The sequence below is a fragment of the Chiloscyllium plagiosum genome, unplaced genomic scaffold (genome assembly GCF_037043375.1).
Source record: "Chiloscyllium plagiosum isolate Xiang-an unplaced genomic scaffold, Cpla_swu_hap1 HiC_scaffold_10, whole genome shotgun sequence".
NCBI lineage: Eukaryota > Metazoa > Chordata > Chondrichthyes > Orectolobiformes > Hemiscylliidae > Chiloscyllium > Chiloscyllium plagiosum.
Genome location: NW_028270148.1, coordinates 117,457,995 through 117,483,173, shown reverse-complemented (window position 1 = coordinate 117,483,173; position 25,179 = coordinate 117,457,995). Strand labels below are relative to the sequence as shown.

General features: G+C 42.5%; 1 protein-coding gene across 3 annotated transcripts in view; it reads right to left on the bottom strand.

The window, feature by feature from the left end:
* Positions 1-25,179, bottom strand: part of vps54 (VPS54 subunit of GARP complex) — a 102,230-nt gene that overhangs the window by 58,687 nt on the left and 18,364 nt on the right. For all 3 annotated transcript variants that reach the window (XM_087991701.1, XM_087991703.1, XM_087991702.1), the window contains exons 3-9: positions 24,218-24,459; positions 18,640-18,727; positions 14,746-14,780; positions 12,714-12,854; positions 11,122-11,507; positions 7,075-7,198; positions 4,569-4,676 (exon numbers count right to left, since the gene is read on the bottom strand). In XM_087991701.1, the coding sequence (XP_087847827.1) occupies positions 4,569-4,676; positions 7,075-7,198; positions 11,122-11,507; positions 12,714-12,854; positions 14,746-14,780; positions 18,640-18,727; positions 24,218-24,459 (1,124 nt within the window). The remainder of the gene's footprint in view (positions 1-4,568; positions 4,677-7,074; positions 7,199-11,121; positions 11,508-12,713; positions 12,855-14,745; positions 14,781-18,639; positions 18,728-24,217; positions 24,460-25,179) is intronic.

Below are 25,179 nucleotides of genomic sequence, written 5' to 3'. Positions count from 1 at the left end.
CTGCAAAGGTAAAATATTCTGTAAAGTTTTCAACAAAAATAACCGTAGGTACACATGGATTTATTTTACAACCTCACACAATATCCCAAATAGTGGATACATCAATGAAACATCCTTTTGGTGCTCAAAGCTATGGATCATACGTTATTCTAAATGAAAACAAAGGGAAAGAAAATGAAATCACAGCTTGCTAAGCATTCCTGATGCATGAGAAAGGAAGATTGGATCCCTGCTCGTTCAAACATGGTAACATCCAAACACTTCTTCAGGTGAACCAAATGGATTTAATACAAAGTAAAACAGAACATGCTAGGATTATTCAGCAGGTCAAGAAGAATCTTTGGAGATAGGAAGAGTAAATGTATCAGTTTGATGGCCGTTCATCAGAACTGGATTTAATGCTGGAAACCAAATGGTGGACATTTCAGTTGCCAGTGGATAGCAACATTATGCATTGGTTGGATCATACATAAAATCCTGGAAACATCCCAAAGCACCACATGATTTTGATTTATAGCATGACTAATACTAACAACTTGCATTTATGTAGCACCAGCAATGTAGAAAAGCAGACAGAATTGAAGGGGTTGAAAATCACGCTAGCCTGTAGCTGCCTGAGAATGACAGGGAGGAGCAAAGTTCACAATAATTTCAATAAAAAGGGACATCTTCAGTCCAAGCTCCAAGGACTGGATTAGTAGAACCTGAAGAATGTTAGAACTTGTCAATATTTGTTCACTCCTCACTGGACACAGCTGAAAAGCAACTCAACAGGATGCAAGGTCAGCAGCTGCAGGTTGAGGTCAGAGCCCGTTAAAAGCTCAAAACACTGATAGGGTCCTGTCCACAAATACCAGTTTGTTGTTCCCTTTGCAGCAATGTTTCCCAGTTTATTTGAAGAAACAGAACTGTGCCAGATGCAGATAAGAATTTTGAATGTATAGTTTCTTCCTGTTTAAACTAAAAAGATTACAGAACAAGAGGAAAAAAAAAGCCTATATGGCAATTAAACTGGATATCCCAACAACCAACTACAGAAAGCTACTAGGGGAGGCAGAGGAGACTTAACCTCTCTGAGCAGATGCCTCAACTCACATCATCATGTCTGGACAGTGAAGGGCTGGAGTAGTGTGAATGGGCATGGGGTTGTGGTCTCACCAGAACAGAACAAAATGGCGTTGCCCATCATCAGATCTGCTCATACATACTACATTCAGAAAAAAATACTTCAGTTCTTCAAGTTGTAAAAACTGAGAACAGTTATGTATTTGCATTGTAAATTAATATTGGGTTAAACTGAGCTTTAGACAGGCCAGCTCTAAGCATATGGTTTCATGCAGACAGAAGCAACCACAACATAAAAGCTGAAATTGCAGGAGAAACTCAGCAGGTCTGGCAGCATCTGTGCAGACAGAAACAGAGTTAATGTTTTGATTTCACTGACCCTTATTAAGAACTTCTGAAGGAGTCACTGGATTCAAAACATTAACACTGCTTTCTCTCCACAGATGCTACCAGACTGGAGATTCTTCAGAAATTTCTGTTTTTGTTTCTGATTTCAAGCATCCATAGTTCTTTATTTTATTACAAAATAAAGCTGCCCAGCTGTCAAAGTGCAGTGGCCATGCTGAGCACAGCATACCCAGCAAGTACATTTCACACTTACCACCAGCTTCGCATGACCCACACTTTGACAGTACACACTAAACTCAACCTGGCTTTACGAGTCGTGTCAGTGTGCAGGCATGAAGAAATCAACCAGATTGATGCGTAAAATTGCACAAATTTTATTTAATGGCTTAAAATACACCAATAATGGAAGTGGTAACAAGCATGTTAGACAAAGGAGAAGCAGTTGACGCGATTTATTTACATTTTCAGAAGGCATTTGAAGCCCATTGTGTCAGGAAGACAAATAAAATGTTAGCATTCATTTCAAGAGGGTTAGAATACAACAGCAGAGATGTATTGTTGAGGTTGTATAAGGCTCTGGTCAAACTGCATGTTGAATACTGAGAGCAGTTTTGGACCCCATATCGAAGAAAGAATGTGCTGAGCCTTTGAGAGGGTTCAGAACTTCAAGAATACCGAGAGGCATCGACAAACTGATATCAAGATACTTCCACTTGCAGGACCCAAAGGCATAGCCTCAGAGTGAAGGGATAACCCTTTAGAACTGAGATGGGGAAGAAAGTCTTCAGCCTGAGGCTTGTGAATCTGTGGAACTCATTACTGCAAAAGGATGTTGAGGCCAAGTCACTGAGTGTACTTAAGACACAGGTAGATAGGTACTTGATTAGTAAGCAGATCAAAGGTTACAGGGAGAAGGCAGGGGAGTGCAGCTGAGAAACATATCAGCAGATCAGAACCAATGGGCTAAATGCCCTAATTCTGCTCCTATACAAGTCCCCTGGGCCAGATGGGATTTTTTTAGATTAGATTAGATTCCCTACAGTGGGGAAACAGGCCCTTCGACCCAACAAGTCCACACCGACCCTCCAAAGAGTAACCCACCCAGACCCATTCCCCTACTCATGCACCTTTCACTATGGGCAATTTAACTTGGGCCAATCCAGGTAACCTGCACAGCTTTGGATTGTGGGATTCTCCTAGGAGTCTCTGGAAAGCCAGGGAGGAAACTGCCGAGCCTTTGGCTTTGATCTTTATGCCATCATTGTCTACCGGAATAGTGCCAGAAGACTGGAGATTAGCAAATGTTATTCCCTTGTTCAAGAAGGGGGGTAGAGCTAACTCTGTAATTATAGACCAGTGAGCCTTACTTCGGTTGTGGGTAAAGTGTTGGAAAAGATTATAAGAGATAGGATTTATAATTATCTCAAAAGGAATAAGTTGAGGGATAGTCAACACGGTTTTGTGAAGGGTGGGTCATGCCTCACAAATCTTATTAAGTTCTTTGAGAAGGTGATCAAATAGGTGGATGAGGGTAAAGCGGTTGATGTGATGTATATAGATTTCATTAAGGCATTTGGTAAGGCTCCCCACTGTAGGCTATTGCACAAAATACTGTGGCATGGATTGAGGATGATTTAGCGGTTTGGATCAGACATTGGCTAGCTGAAAGACAGAGGGTGGTGGTTAATGGGAAATGTTCATCCTGGAGTTCAGTTAGTAGTGGGGTACTGCAAGGATCTGTTTTGGGGCCTCTGTTGTTTGTCATTTTTATAAATGACCTGGATGAGGGCGTAGAAGGATGGGTTAGTAAATTTGCGAATGACAGTAAGGTCGGTGGAGTTGTGGACAATGCAGAAGGATGTTGCAGGTTACAGAGGGACACAGGTAAGCTGCAGAGCTGGGCTGAGAGATGGCAAATGGAGTTTAATGCGGAAAAGCGTGAGGTGATTCACTTTGGAAGGAGCAACAGGAATACAGAATACTGGGCTAATGGCAAGATTCTTGGTAGTGTGGATGAGCAGAGGTATCTCGGTGTCCATGTACATAGATCCCTGAAAGTTGCCACCCAGGTTGACAGGGTGGTTAAGAAGGCATACGGTGTGTTAGCTTTTATGAGTACAGGGATTGAGTTTTGGAACTATGAAATCATGCTGCAGCTGTACAAAACTCTGGAGGGGCCACACTTGGAGTACTGTGTACAGTTCGGGTCACTGCATTATAAGAAGGATATGGAAGCTTTGGAAAGGGTGCAGAGGAGAGTTATTAGGATGTTGCCTGGTATGGAGGGAAGGTCTTGAGGAAAGGCTGAGGGGCTTGAGGCTGTTTTCGTTGGAGAGAAGAATGTTGAGAGAGTACTTAATTGAGACGTATAAGATAATCAGAGGGTTAGATAGGGTAGACTGTGAGAGCCTTTTTCCTCAGATGATGATGGTTATCACGACGGGACATAGCTTTAAATTGAGGGGTGATAGATATAGCTGAAAATGTGTTGCTGGAAAAGTGCAGCAGGTCAGGCAGCATCCAAGGAACAGGAGAATCGACGTTTCGGGTATAAGCCCTTCAGGATTCCTGAAGAAGGGCTTATGCCCGAAACGTCGATTCTCCTGTTCCTTGGATGCTGCCTGACCTGCTGTGCTTTTCCAGCAACACATTTTCAGCTCTGATCTCCAGCATCTGCAGCCCTCACTTTCTCTGGGTGATAGATATAGGACAGATGTCAGAGGTAGTTTCTTCATTCAGAGTATTAGGGGCGCAAAACACAGTGCCTGCAACAGTAGTAGACTCATCAACTTTAAGGGCATTTAAATGGTCATTGAGTAAATATATGGATGATAATGGAATAGTGTAGGTTAGATGGGCTTCAGATTGGTTTCACAGGTTGGCGCAACATCGAGGGCCGAAGGGCCTCTACTGCGCTGTAATGTTCTATATTATGGTCTAATCATCATTTCCTACAAAATTGTTCAATTTAGTTTTGATTTTGAAAACCTGCAAATCAAACTGCCCATTCTGCTTTCTTATGGAAGACTTTCTTTCAATGAATTGGATACACATCAACTGATGTAAAAGTTATATGTTCCATTAAAAGCTTGATCTAAAATACTATAGTACCAGAAATCCCACAATAGTAAGATACTAATGGGAACATAGTGTACCTGTTTAATTATGTTCTTTGCAGCTGCAATCATCTCTTCATGATAGATGTCCAGAAAGTCGAGCTTCCTTTGTCTTAGTAACCCAAATACCAAAGAAATCAACCGTTCCTTTAAGAGAGAATAAATACATTTACAAAGCAACATAACCTTTTCTTATTGTGAACAGGCTGTTCTGTAAAGTTCACAATCAGGTAGCACATAATTTACCTTAAATTTATTAACAGCAAAGGTAGTTAGTAAAAAAAAGATATGAGAGAAAATATAGCGAAATGCTCAATATTTGGAATGTGACTACACAAAAAGCCAGAATTTATACGTGATGAAATTTGGAAAATCTCAAGTTGAAACTGAAGTACGAAGAAACGTCATCTTGATTTGAAACCATTTTATTCTAGTCATTGCCCACATATTCATTTGCTGACACTGGGAGCAGAGGGCAAATGTGCAGTCAGGAGTATGGGGACGGTCACCCCAACACATGCTGCACCCTTCCTTATTGGATAACACAAGTTTAAATATTGTGCAATTACAAAATTTCATTAGAAATAGCTTATTTCATTTGGTGGCTGGGTAAATAAATCACTAGACACAGCCTCCTCCAGCCCTGCATTATCAGTTAACGGAGTGAAATGGAGGAAGAGATTAGCAGTGCTGGAAAAAGAACACTCACATTCCCTGTTTATTTCAACCACTTACAAGTTAGATAGACAGCAGGTTACACAGCAAATAAAACCTATTGCTGGCCATGTCTCTTAAATCAAATCTCAGGACAATCCCCATGACTGCAACAACATTTTTTCTTATAATGCACAATGAAGTATCTTTAATTTCTGTTATTTTATTTTCAAAACCTAAAAATTACGGACTTCCAAAATTATTAATGCCTGCCTGTGACAAACCTAAGTCGAGCAGGATCATAAAGCTTTTAAAATGTCCTCCTTCACATGAACATTGTTCATTAAATTATATCTTTGCTACTGTTTCCGCTTCGTGAAGTCAATGATTATAACAACATACAATGACATTTTTGACTATTTTCCAACATTTCCACAATGTGTTTGTCAACGCAGCTCCAAATTACTGTGTCACAGCAATTCTATTAATCGCACAACATTCCTACTCAATTCCAACCCAGCAGGATGAAGCACTTGTACTGAAAATCCTCAAACATAACTGAACACTTAAAATTTGACTAAACATGGCATTCTCTTCTGGTTGCAAGAAAAAAAAAGATCAATTACTAATGACATTGCAGAGAAATTTAGATGGCTGAATTTGTAACATCTCAGGCTAAATGAGGGAAGACTGATGACCATCAAACTATTGTTGATTGTCAGAAAAACCCATCTGGTTCACTAACATCCTTCAGGGAAGGAAATTGGCCACCCTCACCTGGTCTGACTTACATGTAACTCCAGACCTACAGCAATGTGGATAATTCTCAACTGCCCTCTGAAATGGCCTCACAAGCTACTCAATTCAAGGGCAGCTAAGGGCAGGCAATAAAAATGCTGGCCAGCCATTACGCCTACAGCCTATGAGTGAATACAAAAAAAAAGTGATCTCATTGAAACACATAGGATGCTTAAGGGGCTTGATAGGGTAAATGTTAAGAGGATTTCACCCCTCATGGAAGAGTCTAGGCATGGGCTCAGAATTAAGGGGTGCCAAGTGAAGATTGGGATGAGGAGGTTTTTCTTCTCTTGGAAGGTTTACATGCCTTTGGAACTCCTTGCCACAGAGAACTGTGTGGGCAGGGTCCTGCTGATCAATAGGGGTGTTGAGGTTTATGGGAAAAACACAGCAAAGTGGATGTGAGGAATACTGGATCAGACATGATCCTGTTGAATGGAGATGCAGGCCCATGGAGCCAAATAACCTCCTCCTGTTCCTATTCCTTATGGCCTTGTGTACTTATCTTCTGTTTTTGTGAAATAAGCTCAGGATTTAGTGATATCCATTCAGGCACCCGTTTTTACATCAACTGCTTTCTGTTGCAGGATAGTAGCAGTGTGGTTAGCACTGCTGCCTCACTGCACCAGGGTCCCGGGTTCAACTCCAGCCTTGGGTCACTGTCTGTGTGGAGTTTGCACATTCTCCCTGATGTATCTATGTGGGTTTCCTCTGGTGCTTCGGTTTCCTCCCACAGTCCAAAGCTGTGCAGGTTAGGGTGGATCGGCCATACTAAATTGTCCCGTACCGTCCAAGCACGTGCAGGCTATGTGGATTAGCCATTGTAGATGTAGGGTTATGGGGACAAGGTAGCGGACTGTGTCTGAGAGTGAAGCTCTTCACAGGGTGGGTAGAGACCCGAAGGGCCGGATGGCCACATTCCATACTGGAGGGATTGAATGATTTTAAAAAGGGTGAAATGTTAATAATACATCACTCTGTGGATGAATTTGCATATTCACAGACTGAAATTATAACACAGAATCTACACATCTAGTTGTAAAATCAAACATTTAGTGCGACACTTTGTAATTCAATAAGTACTTTCACATACCTCTTCTAGCAACTGATCATCTTCCAAGGGCCTATTTAAGTCACTATGAGCATATGTAGAAAAATCTGCTATCATCATCTTATCTATGAGTCTTTCCAACTCGCACAGTTGTGAACCAAGGTGCCTGAAAAATGCAATTGTAGAAATATTTCTGAAACAAACATACCTCAAACAATTAAACACACTCAGGGATTATATAGGAAGCATTCCTGTCTACATTGTATAACATTTTTTTTAGTAATAATTCATTCGATATAATATGTAACAATTTATTTTGTGATCAGTGTTTTAGAAAGGGTCTTTTGGCCATGTCCATTAGTTACAAACCATTACTGGTAAAACAATATTTCTATCAAAAGGTGATCCTGAGCAGTATACAATGTGTTATTATGTTCAGTGGATATACAGAGTATTCACATCAATAAACATGTACAAATTTAATAGTCCCTTAGCAGACGAGAAGCAACTTTCAATGCACCAACGGAAATGAACAACCATTGTGAAACTTTCATTATGTGGACCATTAACAGAAATCTGGAAACTGTTAATAAATACAGTATTAAACAATTTATTAGAATTTCAGCTTTCTGTTTTATTAGATGATCATAAATGAATAAATAATTGCTGTGGTTCTGTTCGCCGAGCTGGAAATTTTTGTTGCAAACGTTTCGTCCCCTGTCTAGGTGACATCCTCAGTGCTTGGGAGCCTCCTGTGAAGCGCTTCTGTGGTGTTTCCTCCGGCATTTATAGTGGCCTGTTCCTGCTGCTTCCGGTTGTCAGTTTCAGCTGTCCGCTGTAGTGGCCGGTATATTGGGTCCAGGTCGATGTGTTTGTTGATGGAGTTTGTGGATGAGTGCCAAGCTTCTAGGAATTCCCTGGCTGTTCTTTGTTTCGCTTGCCCTATAATGGCAGTGTTGTCCCAGTCAAATTCATGTTGCTTGTCGTCTGCGTGTGTGGCTACTAGGGATAGCTGGTCTGTCGTTTCGTGGCTAGTTGATGTTCGTGGATGCGGATCGTTAGCTGTCTTCCTGTTTGTCCTATATAGTGTTTTGTGCAGTCCTTGCATGGTACAGATGCCTAAGGGAAAGACAACGGGACGAGGACATGCCGCAACCCAAAGGACTAGCCACACTACCATACATCAAGAACATCTCTGAAATGACAGCCAGACTACTGCGACCACTAGGACTTATAACAGCACACAAACCAACAGCCACACTCAGACAACAACTCACCAGAACGAAGGACCCGATACCCAGCATGAGCAAAACTAATGTAGTGTACAAAATCCCATGCAAGGACTGCACAAAACACTATATAGGACAAACAGGAAGACAGCTAACGATCCGCATCCACGAACATCAACTAGCCACGAAACGACACAACCAGCTATCCTTAGTAGCCACACACGCAGACGACAAGCAACATGAATTTGACTGGGACAACACTACCATTATAGGGCAAGCGAAACAAAAAACAGCCAGGGAATTCCTAGAAGCATGGCACTCATCCACAAACTCCATCAACAAGCACATCGACCTGGACCCAATATACCGGCCATTACAGCGGACAGCTGAAACTGACAACCGGAAGCGGCAGGGACAGGCCACTATAAATGCCGGAGGAAACACCACAGAAGCGCTTCACAGGAGGCTCCCAAGCACTGAGGATGTCACCTAGACAGGGGACGAAACGTTTGCAACAAAAATTTCCAGCTCGGCGAACAGAACCACAGCAACGAGCACCCGAGCTACAAATCTTCACCCAAACTTTGAATAAATAATTATAAATGAAGCAGCCTCAATGACAACAAACAAGGACTGATGCCCTTTAACCCCATTCCATAATTCTCAATGTGGAACTGAAGGAAAGATATTAAAATTTGGCAACAATTTCTTGGTGCAAAAATAAACACAGCTGAAGATTTGCACAATTTAAAAATAACCCATATGAAATAGGATCCAAACAGGTCCTGGAAAGAAAATGTACTAATATTTGAAAGATAAGTAATAACAAATGGGAGAGGTAAGGAGCTCGATGCAACAACTTATAGAAACCCACACAACACGAGACAAATGGTTCTTCCTGTGCCAGAAAATCTTGAATCAAGACTCACAATGCTGCCTGTTTCTTATTTATAAGCACCTCATTCCAAATAAACTCTACAAGTGGAGACCATGGCCCACTGGTAATGGATGAATAAACCAGACGTTAATACCCTGCTAAACAGGCTCAAATCCCACAGCGCAGGTCATGGAATTTTGATTCAATTAATGGAAGTGAAAGCTAGTCTGAGTAATAGGGTCATGAAATATCTATTGATTTCAATTCACAAATGCCTTTTGTGGGAGGTTAGACAGACAGGAGGCTGGAAGAACACAGCAAGTCAGGCAGCATCAGGTGAAATCGACGTAAACCTGGTCAGTTGATCAGCCTACCTCGTTGAAATGCTAATAGCCCTGCTTTGCATTCTCACCATTTTCTGTCTTTAAATTAGAATTTCTATATGCAAATTTCCACTTCAGAACATCAGAAGATTCAAGAACGCAGGAAGGGTGCCATTAATTAAGAAAGGTGGTAAGGAAAAGCCAGGGTACTATAGACTGGCGAGCCTGACATCGGTGGTGGGCAAGGTATTCTTACCTGGTCTGGCCTCCATGTGACTCCAGACCCGATGCAATTGATTGTCATATAAAACAAAGAACTGCGGATACTGGAAATCTGAAACAAAATCCAAGTGCAGCAGAAACTCAGCACGTCTCGCAACATCTGTGGAGAGAAGGTTCTGATCAAAAGTCACTGAACGTGAAACATTAACTTTGTTTTTCTCTCCACAGGTGCTGCCAGACCTGCTGAGTTTTTCCAGCAATTTCTGTTCTTGATTCTTAACTTATCTCTGAAATGGCCCAGCAAATCACTCAGTTCAAAAGGAGTTAGGGATGGGCAGCAAAGGTCAACAACACCTACAGCCCATAAACAAACCAGGGGAAATCCAGGAGGAGAAATTATAAGATCTGATTCTCATCTCCTGCACACTGCTGCTCAGAACTCCCCTGAAAATATTATCTCAACTCTCAATACTCAACAAGTAATTGCACCATTTATTGCCATCTGTTGTACTGAAGAAGGGCTTATACCCGAAACGTCGATTCTCCTGTTCCCTGGATGCTGCCTGACCTGCTGCGCTTTTCCAGCAACACATTTTCAGCTCTGATCTCCAGCATCTGCAGACCTCACTTTCTCCCATCTGTTGTACTGAGACACACCATCATGTGTGGAGTTTGCACATTCTCCCAGTGTCTGCATGGATTTCCCCCGGGTGCTCCAGTTTCCTCCCACAGTCCAAAGATGTGCAGGTTAGGTGAATTGGCCATGCTAAATTGCCTGTAGTGTTAGGTGCATTAGTCAGAGGGAAATGGGTCTGGGTGGGTTACTCTTCAGAGGGTCAGTGTGGACTTGTTGGGCCGAAGGGCCTGTTTCCACACTGTAGGTAATCTAATCTAATCTAGGTTGCTAATCTATGGTGCGTTAATCTGCAATTAGTTTGCTAAAAAAGGCCAAAGTGACCATCTGACAGAAAATAATGAAAACTGAAGTTACGCAGAGATTCTGAACTGATCAATATTCTGTTACAAAGCACAAACATGTCTGGGAAAAAAAAGATTCTGCTGTAAGACTTGCAGTCAAAACAATCTCTCTCCAGTTTTTAATCATATTTTATAAGGGGACTTCTCCAGCCCGACAGAATTTTTCTGGGGAGAGGTCTCAAACCTGGTCTGTTGATCTAGGGCCTGTGCCCGAAACGTCGAATCTCCTGTTCCCTGGATGCTGCCTGACCTGCTGTGCTGTTCCAGCAATAAAGTTTCAACTGTTGATCAGCCTACCTCATTGAAATGCTAATAGCCCTGCTTTGCATTCTCACCATTTTCTGTCTTTAAATCAGAACTTCTATATGCAAATTTTCATTTCAGACCATCAGAAGATTCAAGAATGCAGGAAATATCTGCAAAAGAGTTAATGAAAAATGAACTTTGCACCATCACTTACCTGAAACTATGAATCCCCTGAAGTTCCTGTTGTAGCACCTCCTGTGTTGTTGCAATTAGGTCCAGTGCCCCAACAAACTCTGAGGTTGACAGCAATAATTGTACTGTGGGCTGTGTTTGGTGAACAGTGGCCATTAACTTTAGTTTGTTGTACATTTTTACACAGTTATTTCTAGTCACAGCAAGTCTCAAAATTTGCAAAGATCCTTCGCACATTACTTTGTCAATCTGGGCAATTTTATCACGAAGCATTTTTACGGCTTGCGAGGTTTTGGTGAGGTAGTCCTGCAGTTCATGTTGAGAAGTCATAGCGTGAAAAAAGGCATCAGATCGGAGAGAAATCTGGTGGGCTATATTCACTTCCACAACATCTAAATAATGTGTTAGCTGCAAAATAAAATCCATTAAGAATTTAAATCTCAGAATTTTACAACTTGGATGTGGGCATCTGGTTAATCACAATTATGTTCAACAGCTTTTTGTGTATTTCCATACTCTGCTATAAATGTTTAGTTTTGAACTATCTATCCAGTTTATAGATCCTCCTTTGGTTTCTGATTCTATCTGGAACTGTCAATGGTTCTCCTCCTCAGCATCACCCCCTATCTTTGTCATTTCGGACACCTCAAATCTGGTCTGCAGCACAGATTTCTCACCTGCTAAGCAGACCAGCTAGCATAGAGTTTTCTATGCATGAATACATGGAAATAATTGTGGGACGCCCACTGAAAGGTTTACAAATTTACAATCTTTAAACACCTATGGTAATGAATAATCAAAGAGGAAAAAGTGCATCACCCAGATACTGGGCACCTTCCACTATACATTGTGGGCAAAATGATAAGTTATGCTGAAAACAGACCTTTCCAACTTTGAACCAAAGTCCTTACTTTGAAGAGGTGGGTCAGCTCAATCTGAGGAATCCTAGTTCCAAATAAAACCAGTAAATCCAAGCCAGAGTTTCTTTAATTTATAGACTGTATATTGATCTCAACAGAAGTTCCATAAATTGGTCTTGCACCTGACCTCATCAAATTACAAGCATCACAGGCAAGAGAAATAACTGCAAAATCATTTCGGAATACTTACTAGATCTATTGGATGGACTACTTGAATGCAATACTACAACGGCTTATAAAAATAATCAAATGATTCCTCAAGTACAGTACATAATATGTATTTTGGGGAGGGCTGTTTTGGCTTGATGGCCTGAATCCTTAATGATAGGCAAAGTCAAACACTAATCACTTGCCTGCACTCAATACAGTACATTTGGAGTTGATTCAATTGAAGTTCATTAAACTTCTCACGAAAATCGAACTAGATGACATCATTTAAACCACCTCTACATAAAAACAGCATGCTCATTCCAGTATAATGAAAACAAAATACTGAAAATACTCTGCTGTACAGACAGAATCTGTGGAGACAGAAACAGAGATGTTTCAAGTCTGTAACTATTTAACTCAAATGAACGGGCAAGTTGGAATCTCTCTTGATTCCTACTGATGCAAATTTCCGCATCTGAAATACAACAGAGCAATAGCATAGGAGAACCTTACAAAAAAAATCATGAGCTGTGTATCTGGATACCTTTTCTTGCAATAACCTTGACGATGCTCCATCACGAGCCCCCTTCCCACTGGCTCCATGTTGGCCACTGAAATGTGACCAAGGCAAAACAGTAGAAAATGTTAAAGGATCTTCCAGAGCAAAGTCAGACTTCAAAAATATCTGTAAAGGAGAGAAATAAAACAAGTAAATAAATTTTTCTCAAAACCATAGTTCAGATTCTGTTTAAATATCAAAGAAAACAGCTGGGAGGAGTCCTAGACAACAACTGAAATAACCATTAGGTAATACTAAATAGAAATGCAATTTATAGTTTTGAATTTTAAAAATACATTATTTATTTTCCTCTCCAAACTGCAACATGCAACCACATGCCTTGCATCTTAACAAACCGTAGGCAGCACAGTGGTTCAGTGGCTAGCACTGCTTACCCACAGCGCCAAGGACCCAGGTTCGATTCCAGCCTCGGGTGACTGTGTGGAGTTTGCACATTCTCCCCATGTATGTGTGGGTTTCCTCCCACAATCCAAAGATGTACAGGTTAGGGTGGATTGGCCATGCTAAATTATCCATAGTATCCAAGATGTGTAGGCTAGGTACATCAGTATGGGGAAATGTAGGTTAATAGGTGAGGGGAACGGGTCTGGGTGGGACGTTCTTCGGAGGGTCAGTGTGGACTTGTTGGGTCAAATGGCCTATTTCCACAATGTAGGGATTCTTTGAAACCCTCCTCAGCGCTGACTATTTGGTGAGTAGTTGCTCTATAAAATCACAATCAGTCATTAGATTAGTTACAGTGTGGAAACAGGCCCTTCGGCACAACAAGTCCACACCGACCCATCGAAGTGCAACCCACCCATACCCCTACACATACCCCTTCACCTAACACTACGGACAATTTAGCATGGCCATGTCATCTAACCGGCACATCTTTGGACTGTGGGAGGAAACCGGAGCACCCGGAGGAAACCCACGCAGACACGGGGAGAACGTGCAAACTCCACACAGTCAGTCGCCTGAGGCGGGAATTGAACCCGGATCTCTGGCGCTGTGAGGCAGCAGTGCTAACCACTGTGCCACCGTGCCACCCACCAATACAGAATTTCAGTTTTTGCTGAAAAAAGCTTTTCAATTTGCAATCCTCAATCTAGCTTTAGCAAGAAAGTCTAATACATAGAGAAGACAACATTTGTACCACACAAGAGAAGTGGAACGGTGGCTCAGTGATTAGCTGTCAGCTAAAGCCAGGGACCCGGATTCGATTCCACCTTTGGGCGACTGTCTGAGTGCACATTCTTCCCATGACTGTATGGGTTTCCTCTGGGTGCTCCGGCTTCCTCCTATAGTCTAGAGATGTGCAGGCTTGGTACATTGGCCATGGGAAATGCAGAATTATAGGGACAGAGAGTGGGGGGGGCGAGTCTGGGTGGGATGCTCCGAGAGTCAGTATGGACCAAACGGCCTGCTGCCACACTGTAGGAATTCTATGATATCTAGGAAGTGGTTGCCATGGAGAATGCACCAGTTGGATGATGACTAATAGCAACATTCCCTCTAAGCTGTGCATGTGCACACTGCTCCAAGACTTTACTCACAGCAATGGGCACTCCAATCATGGCATTGACTCTGGTTCCAGAAGTTGCTGCCACGCACAAACCGTGGAGGCCCAGGCAACCAGAAAGAAAATTAAAGGGGACAGTTGACAGTCAATATTTGATTAAATTCTAAACCAGGCAGATTGACTCTAATTAGACAAGACTTTGCCCCGAAGAAAAGTTGTCACCTATTTTGTTGAGCTGAAAAAGTGCAGTGTGTGTACAAGTTCTGTCTTTCTGCAAAACAATTTAGCTTCCAGAACACACAAGAGCGTCACAATACAAATCCAACCAACAATCCCAGTCAGCATTATCCAGCAAAGAACAAGTAATTAATTCACACTTGGTCCAATGCCAGAGGAGGCATTAAGGCGACATTTTTGTACTTATAAAATGCATTGATCCATTTGCACATATTAGTGAAACAAAAAAAGGAAAACATAACTATTGTGTGTTACCTTAGGTACTTGATCCAAATCTGTCCTTGATCTGTCTGCAATGACATGAATCAATTCAATTAAAATCGAGGTATATTATGCAGCTGAGTAAAAGGAAAAATAAAAATACTAATTGCATTGGAACCAGCATTCAAATAATTCAGATAGTTATCATAACGGTTCTTATCTCACTCAACAGAGCCACAAGTATGGTGCTGGCAAAGGACAGCACACATCAGGCAGCATCCAAGGAACAAGAGAATCAACGTTTCAGGCATAAGCCCTATATATCAGGCTCCTGCTCCTCAGATGCTGCCTGACCTGCTGTGTTTTCCCAGCACCACACTCTTGACTCTGATCTCCAGCATCTGCAGTCCTCACCTTCTCCTTACCTCACCCAACAGCATGACATCCATTCACTGTTTTATCTTTGGTATGAATCTGTATTACAAACAAGATCCACTCCACAATAACAAAACACATACTTGGGGTTAACACAAGTGCCTAGAGTAATACTGTGTCATAAACCAAAACATTGTCATTGCACATTGGTTTTTGCAGCTTCCTGAGCCACTGCCTGAGTGATTGCCTGACCCTAGACCTACCAATATCCCAAAGCCAAACTCTATTGACCTTCTGGGAGAGATCCAAACTAGGTCAATAAACAAGACAGTGACTAATACATCCATCTGAGAAATTAGGAAACAAAAGCTCTTTATTTTGTGTTTAAAATGTGCAACTTGCGACCATGGACATTAGTTTGGCAATACTGTAGATCATTTCAAGAGGAAACTAGATGAGTACATTAGAGAAATGGAGAGAGAGATCGACTGAAAAGTTGAGAAGTGGTTGGAAAGAGAGGAGATCTCTATGGAGTACAAACACCAGCGCAGGTTATTGGTCATGGAGTACAAACAGCAGCGCAGGTTATTGGTCATGGAGTACTAACAGCAGCGCAGGTTATTGGTAATGGAGTACAAACACCAGCGCAGGTTATTGGTAATGGAGTACTAATGCCAGCGCAGGTTATTGGTAATAGAGTACTAATACCAGCGCAGGTTATTGGTCATGGAGTACTAACGCCAGCGCAGGTTATTGGTCATGGAGTACAAACACCAGCGCAGGTTATTGGTCATGGAGTACTAACAGCAGCGCAGGTTATTGGTCATGGAGTACTAACAGCAGCGCAGGTTATTGGTAATGGAGTACTAATACCAGCGCAGGTTATTGGTCATGGAGTACTAACGCCAGCGCAGGTTATTGGTCATGGAGTACTAATACCAGCGCAGGTTATTGGTCATGGAGTACTAACAGTGGCGCAGGATATTGGTCATGGAGTACTAACACTAGCGCAGGTTATTGGTAATGGAGTACTAACACCAGCGCAGGTTATTGGTAATGGAGTACTAACACCAGGGCAGGTTATTGGTCATGGAGTACAAACACCAGCGCAGGTTATTGGTAATGGAATACTAACACAGCGCAGGTTATTGGTCATGGAGTACTAACGGCAGCGCAGGTTATTGGTCATGCAGTACTAACACAGCGCAGGTTATTGGTCATGGAGTACTAACACCAGCACAGGTTATTGGCCCACTTATGTGCTGTAGATTCAATACACAATTTGGTGTAATTGACCCTAATGACTGAACATAATTTCTGCTGCAGTAATTATGGTCCAAGAACATACTACTTTTGTTAAATACAGATACAAACTTTAAGAGATGTATCCCATTTTTCACAAGTAATTCATAAATTAATTCAACAATCACATCAACAAGGTGCGAAACAGCAAGATGCTCAAACCAACAATGTTGAAATCAATGTTTATGGACAATGATCAAGGTTTTCGTTAACCCAGCATTATCAGCTGTCTATTTTAAACATCGTCATTCCAAGGTGAGGGGACTGGGCTTTATAGATCACTATTGCAGACCTTTAAACTAGTTAAACTTAGAAGCAGACCAAGGTAAAGGGAACAGTGGAGCAAAGTCAAAATAATGGAAAACTTATTTAATATCCAGATCTTAAGGGGCCAATAATTCAAGAGAACAAGAAGTAAAGTGAAGGCAGTACTAATTGAAGTTAAACTTCAGACACAGCGAAGAAAGAACACATCTTGACAGTTAAAGCAAAACAAAGAAAAAAAACTGAAAAGAAGGAAGTACTTTAAAAAGTACTTGGATGAGCACTTGAAATGTCATAACATTCGAGGCTACGTTTCCCTCCCCATCTCTTTCCGCTAAGACCGTTCCCTCAGTGACCACCTGGTCAGGTCCACGCACGCCCAACAACCCACCCTCCCTTCCTGGCACCCAGACCTGTCACCGCAGGAAGTGCAAAACCTGCGCCCACACCTCCTCCCTCACCTCCATCCAAGGCCCCAAAGGAGCCTTCCATATCCATCAAAGTTTTACCTACACATTCACCTATATCATTTATTGTATCCGTTGCTCCCGATGAAGTATCCTCTACACTGGGGAGACTGGGCGCCTCCTAGCAGAGCGCTTTAGGGAACATCTCCGGGACACCCACACCAATCAGCCCCACCATCTTGTGGCCCAACATTTCAACTCGCCCTCCCACTCTGCTGAGGACATGCAAGTCCTGGGCCTCCTCCACCGCCGCTCCCTCACCACCTGACACCTGGAGGAACAGCGCCTCATCTTCTGCCTCAGAACACTTCAATCCCAGGGCATCAATGTGGACTTCACCAGTTTCCTCATTTCCCCTTCCCCCAGCTCACCCCGATTCCAACCTTCCAGCTCAGCACTGCCCTCATGACCTATCCTACTTGCCAATCTTCCTTCCCACCTATCTGCTCCACCCTCCTCTCTGAACTATCACCTTCATCCCCACCCCCATCCACTTATTGTACTCTTTGCTACCTTCTCCCCAGCCCCAACCCCCTCCCATTTATCTCTCCACCCCAGAGGCTCCCTGCCTTCATTCCTGATGAAAGGCTTTTGCCCAAAACGTCGATTTTCCTGCTCCTCAGATACTGCCTGACCTGCTGTGCTTTTTCAGCACCACTCTAATCTAGACTCTGATTTCCAGCATCTGCAGTCCTCACTTTTGCCTATTCGAGGTTCTAGGCCTAGGAATGGAAAGTGCAACTTGTTGAGATTTAGAGAAGATTTTGTCGGTGCAGACTCGATGGACCAAAGGGCTTCTTCTACACTGTATGATTCTTATAATGCATGATGCTTATAAAGGAGTTATCAGGTTTAGTAGAAGAAATGCTACAGTTGGGAGGGGATGGAAATTAAATATTGATTCACAACAACTAAACAGATCAAACAGTAACTGGGACAGTGGATACGGTGGATGCTGGGACAGCGAATAAATTTAAGGAAGAGTTAGACAGATTCTTAATTGGTAATGGGTTGAAGGGATATGGGGAGAAGGCAGGAAAATGCGAGTGAGGAGCAGAGTGAATGATTGAATGGCAGAGCAGACTAAATTGGCCAGAATGGCCTAATTCTGCTTCTATACCTTATGAACTTATGAGGATGAAAATTGTGCAGAAAAATATGAAAATCGCAGACCAGCTGAAAGGACTTGATCTGCATGGTTGTTTCAAACAAGCCTGCCTGATCCCAAAAGGTGTAGCACAGGCAGTTGTCCAAGAATTTAAAAAGATCAACCTGTCAGAAATGAACATTTGCTCAGGTTACGCTTTAACTTGCTGTATTCAAAAGTTGATTATTTCAAATAACTTGAACACAATCTGCACAATATGAGGATATTACTTCTAACAATAGTAAAAGGGTAAGAGAGCTGGCAATTCAACTACGTTTCACATCACTGCAGCTGAATTCTTGCTTGCAGAAATAGCAAGTTCACAGCCATTAGGAGCAAATGTACAAATTTTCTCAACTATTCAACAAAGGGCTCTATTAGACAAGTTCTTACCGTGGTTGTGTACAACTGGTGCAAGTGTTTGGTTTAGTCCATCCTTCAGTGGGCAGATTTTCTTGCACTTCTCATGAATCTTTTGTCGCTAGAAATGAGAATCACATTAAACGTGATTAAACAATTCCACAAAACAATGCTCAAAATTTAAAATCTTGACAAGGTAAGTAATATTGTTGGTTTAGTGAACATTACGTTTTGTTTTTGGATCCAGATTTGAATGATTTGAGAGAATCATAGAATTTAATTCTGTCAAACAAGCTGTTTTCATTAATATTCTGCAAGCTTTTTTTCAAAAATATTGTTTGTTAGAAAGAGTTATTCAAGCGGGTGTGTGTCTACAGATACCTAATGAATAATTGCTGGGCACTACAGATTTAGTACTGCTGAAAAACGATACTTTGTCAAACCACTTTTTGAATCATAGAATACCTGAAGTGTGGGAAGGAGACCATTCAGCCTGTCGAGTCTGCACCAATCCTCCGAAGAGCATCCCGCCCAGACTCAATCCCTCCACTCTGGCCATATTACCTACAATTACCATGGCTAATCCACCTCGCCTGCACATACCTGGACACTATGGACAATTTAGCATGGCCAATCCACCCTAACCTGCACATTGAGGTGTACATCATGGAAACAGACCTTTCAGTCCAACCCGTCCATGCTGACCAGATATCCCAACCCAATCTAATCCCACCTACCAGCACCCGGCCCATATCCCTCCAAACTCTTCCTATTCATATACCCATCCAAATGCCTTTTAAATGTTGCAATTGTACTAACCTCAACCACTTCCTCTGGCAGCTCATTCCATACACACACCACCATCTGCGTGAAAACGTTGCCCCTTAGGTATCTTTTATATCTTTCCCCTTTCACCCTAAACCTATGCCCTCTAGTTCTGGACTCCCCGACCCCAGGGAAAGGACTTTGTCTATTTATCCTATCCATGCCCTTCATGATTTTATAAACCTCTATAAGGTCACCCCTCAGCTTCCGACGCTCCAAGGAAAACAGCCCCAGCCTGTTCAGCCTCTCCCTGTAGCTCAAATCCTCCAATCCTGGCAACATCCTTGTAAATCTTTTCTGAACCCTTTCAAGGTTTACAACATCCTTCCTATAGGAAGGAGACCAGAATTACCCACAATATTCCAAAAGTGGCCTAACCAATATCCTGTACAGCCGCAACATCACCTCCCAACTCCTGTACTCAGTACTCTGACCAATACAGGAAAGCATACCAAATGCCTTCTTCACTATCCTATCTACCTGAGACTCCATTTTCAATGAGCTTTGAACCTGCACTCCAAGGTCTCTTTGTTCAGCAACACTCCCTCGGACCTTACCATTAAGTGTTTAAGTCCTGCTAAGATTTGTTTTCCCAAAATGCAGCACCTCGCATTTATCTGAATTAAACTCCATCTGCCACTTCTCAGGAGGAAACCTGGTGGAAACTCACGCAGACATAGGGAGAATATGCAAACTCTACAGGGCCAGTCACCTGAGGGTGGAATTGAACCCTGAGTCCCTGGCACAGTGAGGCAGTAGTACTAACCACTGAGCCACGGTGCCACCTTTTCGGTTTGACATCAATCTGTTTGGACATGTTCAGAGAAACACAGATTTATAGCACAAAGAGAGCCCTTCAGCCCATTATGTCCACATTGGTCAGAAACAACCACCTAACTATCCTAATTCATTTTCCAGAACTTGGCCTGTAGCCTTGTACACTGGATATTGCAAAGGCACATCTAAATACTTATTCAATGTGATGAGGGTTACTGCTTCTCCTGCCCTTACAGGCAGTGAGTTCCAGATTCTCACCAGCCTCTGGGTGAAAAAGCAATTCCTCAAATCTCATTTAAACCTTCTGACCCTTACCTTCTATCTCTGCCCCACACTGGTCTTTGATCCCTCCACCAGAGGGAAAGGTTACTTCCTGTTTATTCTTTGATGTCACTAGTTTTGTAGATCTCAATCATGAGTTTCCTCCATCTCCCCTGCTCTGAGGAAAACAACCCCAGTCTGTCCAATCTGTCTTCATAACTGAAACTCTCCAGCTCAGGCAACATTCTGGTAAATCTCTTCCATACCCTCTCCATTGCAATCGCACCCCTCCCATCATATCGATTCCAGAACTGCATAATCTAAATGTGGCCTAACCAATGTTTTATATAGTTCCACCATAACCTCCCTGCTCTTAAACTCTACCCCTCAACTAATAAAGGCCAGTATCCCCATACGCCTTCTCAGCCACTTTACCCATCTGTCTTGATACCTTAAGAAACTAGTGTACATGCACACAAGGTCTCTCTGAACCTCCGAGCAATCCAGAACTCTACCATTCATCATGTATCCCCTTGCCTGTTGGTCCTGCACAAGTGCATTGCCTCACATTTATCTGCAATGAATTCCATTTGCCATTGATCAGATCGTGACCAGCCTGAATTTGTCCTCCTCACTACTTAATTATCCCATCAATGTTTGTATCATATGCAAACTTAATGATCAGTCCGCCCACATTCACATCTAAATCATTGATTTCAACCATAAACAACAAAAGGTCCAACACTGACCCCTGTGGGACACCACTGGACACAGACTTCCAGACAAAAAAAAAGACTCAATACTCACCCTTTGCTTCCTGCCACTCAGCCAACTGTGGAGCCAAGTTGCCTCATTTCCCTGGATCGCATGGGTTCTTATCTTCACTATCTTCCAGGAGGAACCTTATCAAAAGCCTTGCTGAAGACCAGGGAGACTACATCAAAAGCATTGCCCTCATCTACACATCTGGATATCCCTTAAAAATTCAATCAAGTTGGTCAGACATAACTTCTCCTTACCAAAACCATGCTGACTGTTCTGGATTAATCCCTGCCTCTCCAAATGCAGATTAATTATGTCTCTCAGAAGTGCTTCTAATAGTCAACCCACCACTGAGGTTAGACTAACACGCCTTTGGGGCAGGTCGGACTTGAATCTGATCCTTCTGGACCACAAGGACCTTTCGTCATGCATTCATTGGCACAATTTGCAAACACAGGCCAGTGTGATGAGGAACCGACATTTCATACTATATCACAACACAGTGCTGATTGGCTGACAAGGGGCACCCTGATGAGACCATAAGACATAGGAGTGGAAGTAAGGCCATTCGGACCATCGAGTCCACTCCACCATTCAATCTTGGCTGATGGGCATTTCACTTACCGGCACTCTCCCTATAGCTCTTAATTCCTTGTGATATCAAGAATTTATCAATCTCTGCCTTGAAGACATTTAACATCCCGGCCTCCACTGCGCTCCATGGCAATGAATTCCACAGGCCCACCACACTCTGGCTGAAGAAATGTCTCCTCATTTCCATTCTAAATTTACCCCCTTTAATTTTAAGGCTGAGCCCACAGAGCCTAATCTCCCCGTCTTAACAGAAACAACTTCCCAGCATCCACCCTTTCTAAGCCAAGCATTATCTTGTAAGTTGTTATTAGATCTCCCCATAACCTTCTAAACTCTAATGAATACAATCCCAGGGTCCTCAGCCGTTCATCCTATGTTAGGCCTACCATTCCAGGGACCATCCGTGTGAATCTCGGCTGGACACGCTCCAGTGCCAGTATGTCCTTCCTGAGGTGTGGAGCCCTAAATTGGACACAGTATTCTAAATGGGGCCTAACTAGAGCTTTATAAAGTCTCAGAAGTATATCACTGCTTTTATATTCCAACCCTCTTGAGATAAATGACAACATTACATTCGCTTTCTTAATCACGGACTCAACCTGCAAATCAACCTTTAGGGAATCCTGGACCTAGCACTCCCAGATACCTCTTTGGCTTTATGAATTTTCTCACCGTTTAGAAAATAGTCCTTGCCTGTATTCTTTTTTCCAAAGTGCAAGACCTCGCATTTGCTCACGTTGAATTTCATCAGTCATTTCCTGGACCACTCTCCTAAATCTGTCTGCATCCTCCCCACCTCCTCAGTACTACCTGCCTGTCCACCTAACTTCGTATCATTGGCGAACTTCGCCAGAATGCCCCAGTCCCTTCATCCAGATCATTTATATATAAAGTGAACAGCTGCAGCCCCAACACTGGCTCCACTTGTCACCGGCTGCCGTTCCGAAAAAGTACCTTTTATCCCAACTCTCTGCCTCCTGTCAGACAGCCAATCCTCAATCCATGCCAGTAGCTCACCTCGAACACCACAGGCTCTCACCTTACTCAGTAACCTTCCGTGAGGCACCTTATCAAAGGCCTTTTGGAAGTCTAGGTAGATAACATCCACTGGGTTTCCCTGGTCTAACCTACTTGTTACCTCTTCAAAGAATTCTAAAAGGTTTGTCAGGCATGACCTCCCCTTACTAAATCCATGCTGACCATGCACTTCGAAGAATTTAGAAATCTCATCCTTAATCATGGATTCTAGAATTTTACCTACAACCGAGGTTAGGCTAATCGGCCGATAATTTTCCATCTTTTGTCTTGAACAAAAGGGGGTTACAGCAGCGATTTTCCAATCATCTGTGACTTGCTCTGACTCTAGTGATTTTTGAAAGATCACAACTAACGCCTCCGCTATTTCCTCAGCCACCTCCCTCAGAACTCTAGAATGTAGCCCATCGGGGCCAGGAGATTTATCAATTTTTAGATCTTTTAGCTTTTCTACCTATGATAGATAGAGGCGTTGCATGGAGAATGCAGCTGTTAGATAACTACTTATAGTTAGCTGTCAAGCTTTGTTTAAAATTAGGTAGGTTGACTCTGATTGAGAAATGAACCACCGAATGGTTGTCACCTGTAGTGCTGAGGTGTACCATGGCACAAAGTGTGTTTTTTTTTCAGTCTACACAGGTGATGTACTTTTCTATCTGACTGCATAGGTCTCAGAGGTCCATGGGTGGCAGCAACTTCCAGAACAGAAGCTAATACAGCCATAAGCATGCCAATGCCAATCACCATGCATGGAATCTTGGAGCACGCAGCTTGAGAAGGAACGTAGGCTGTGTGTATTAATGTAAGCAGCTTCTGGTATGTGCAACTGTGCCACTCTGTGAGCCCTGCTGATTATCTTAAATTGGTTGTCAGCATTATCCTTAGCACACCCTGGATTATTTTGCCAATGTTGTCCAATTGCACAGTCATACCTAATGTTTAATACTGTGTTTGCAAGCATGGGTTAGTTGGATACAAATCAGTAAGCCTGTTGTGAATGGCTAAGGGAATATGCCATTTTATACAATCGCCAGTTTTTGAGAATACATAGCTTAGATGATGCTGAAATTAGTATGCGTAGTAGGCAGAATGCCTCTTTGGCTTGACAGACACATCCTGTCAATGGCAAACTCGTACATTCTCCATGGCAATAGTTCTACCAATTAGAATACTCTTGCCAATCAGCCAGCATTCTCCTCTCATGCATGTTGTTTTCTCTATACATTGATATAGCTTGTGAATTTCTCTGATGAATGCAAAACATATAAATTCAACAAAATGTGTCTTTTTCAGCAGTACTCAAGATACAAGTGTTGCAAAATGCTGAAGTAAGGTTCTGACTGCTACCAATCCTTACCAAAGTCATATCGTGTAGGTAGGGAGCAAAGTGATCCTTGGTGATTAGTGGGAGGTAGAAGGAAGGCATAACTTCGGTCTCCATAAAATCCAGTCCCCATGTTTTTGTGAAGAAATCAGATTCCCTTTTGGACAGTCTTGGGTCATTCAGTGCTGCTGGAAGGTTCACTTTGGAATGATACACAGTCCACCGATGCTGATCTGCCACCACTGATGGGCTGTCGCATAAACTGCTAGAATCGCCTGTAAAGACAGAACGTGTTACTGACGTTATAGCAAATTAAGAACTTGAATAATTTTACAGAAAGTAGTTGTCAGAGATTGAACCCATCATTGCACTTTAACAAGAAAACTGCATACTTCAAACCACTTTTTCTCCCCATGTGATAGCACTTGCCAGTTAAGCAGACACTCTGGCTTATGGCAACACTAAAATGGACGGGAAAACTAGAGCAGAGGAACCAATACACATTACTTTATCAGAAATTACTGATTTGTATTAGACAAGATTCTTACAATGCTTGGGTTGAGAAACAATTTACAAGGATGTTGCCAGGGTTGGAAGATTTGAGCTACAGGGAGAGACTGAACAGGCTGGGATGTTTTCCCTGGAGCGTCGGAGGCTGAGGGGTGACCTTATAGAGGTTTATAAAATCATGAGGGGCATGGATAGGGTAAATAGACAAGGCCTTTTCCCTGGGGTGGGGGAGTCATAGAACATTACAGTGCAATACAGGACATTCAGCCCTTGGCACCGACCTATGGAACCAATCTGAAGCCTATCTAACCTACACTATTCCATTTACATCTATATGTCTATTCAAAGACCATTTAAATGCCCTTAAAGTTGGCGAGTCTACTAGTGTTGTGGGCAGGCCGTTCCACGCCCCTACTACTGAGTAAAGTAACTACCTCTGACATCTGTCCAATGTCTACCACCCTTAAGTTTAAAGTTATGTCCCC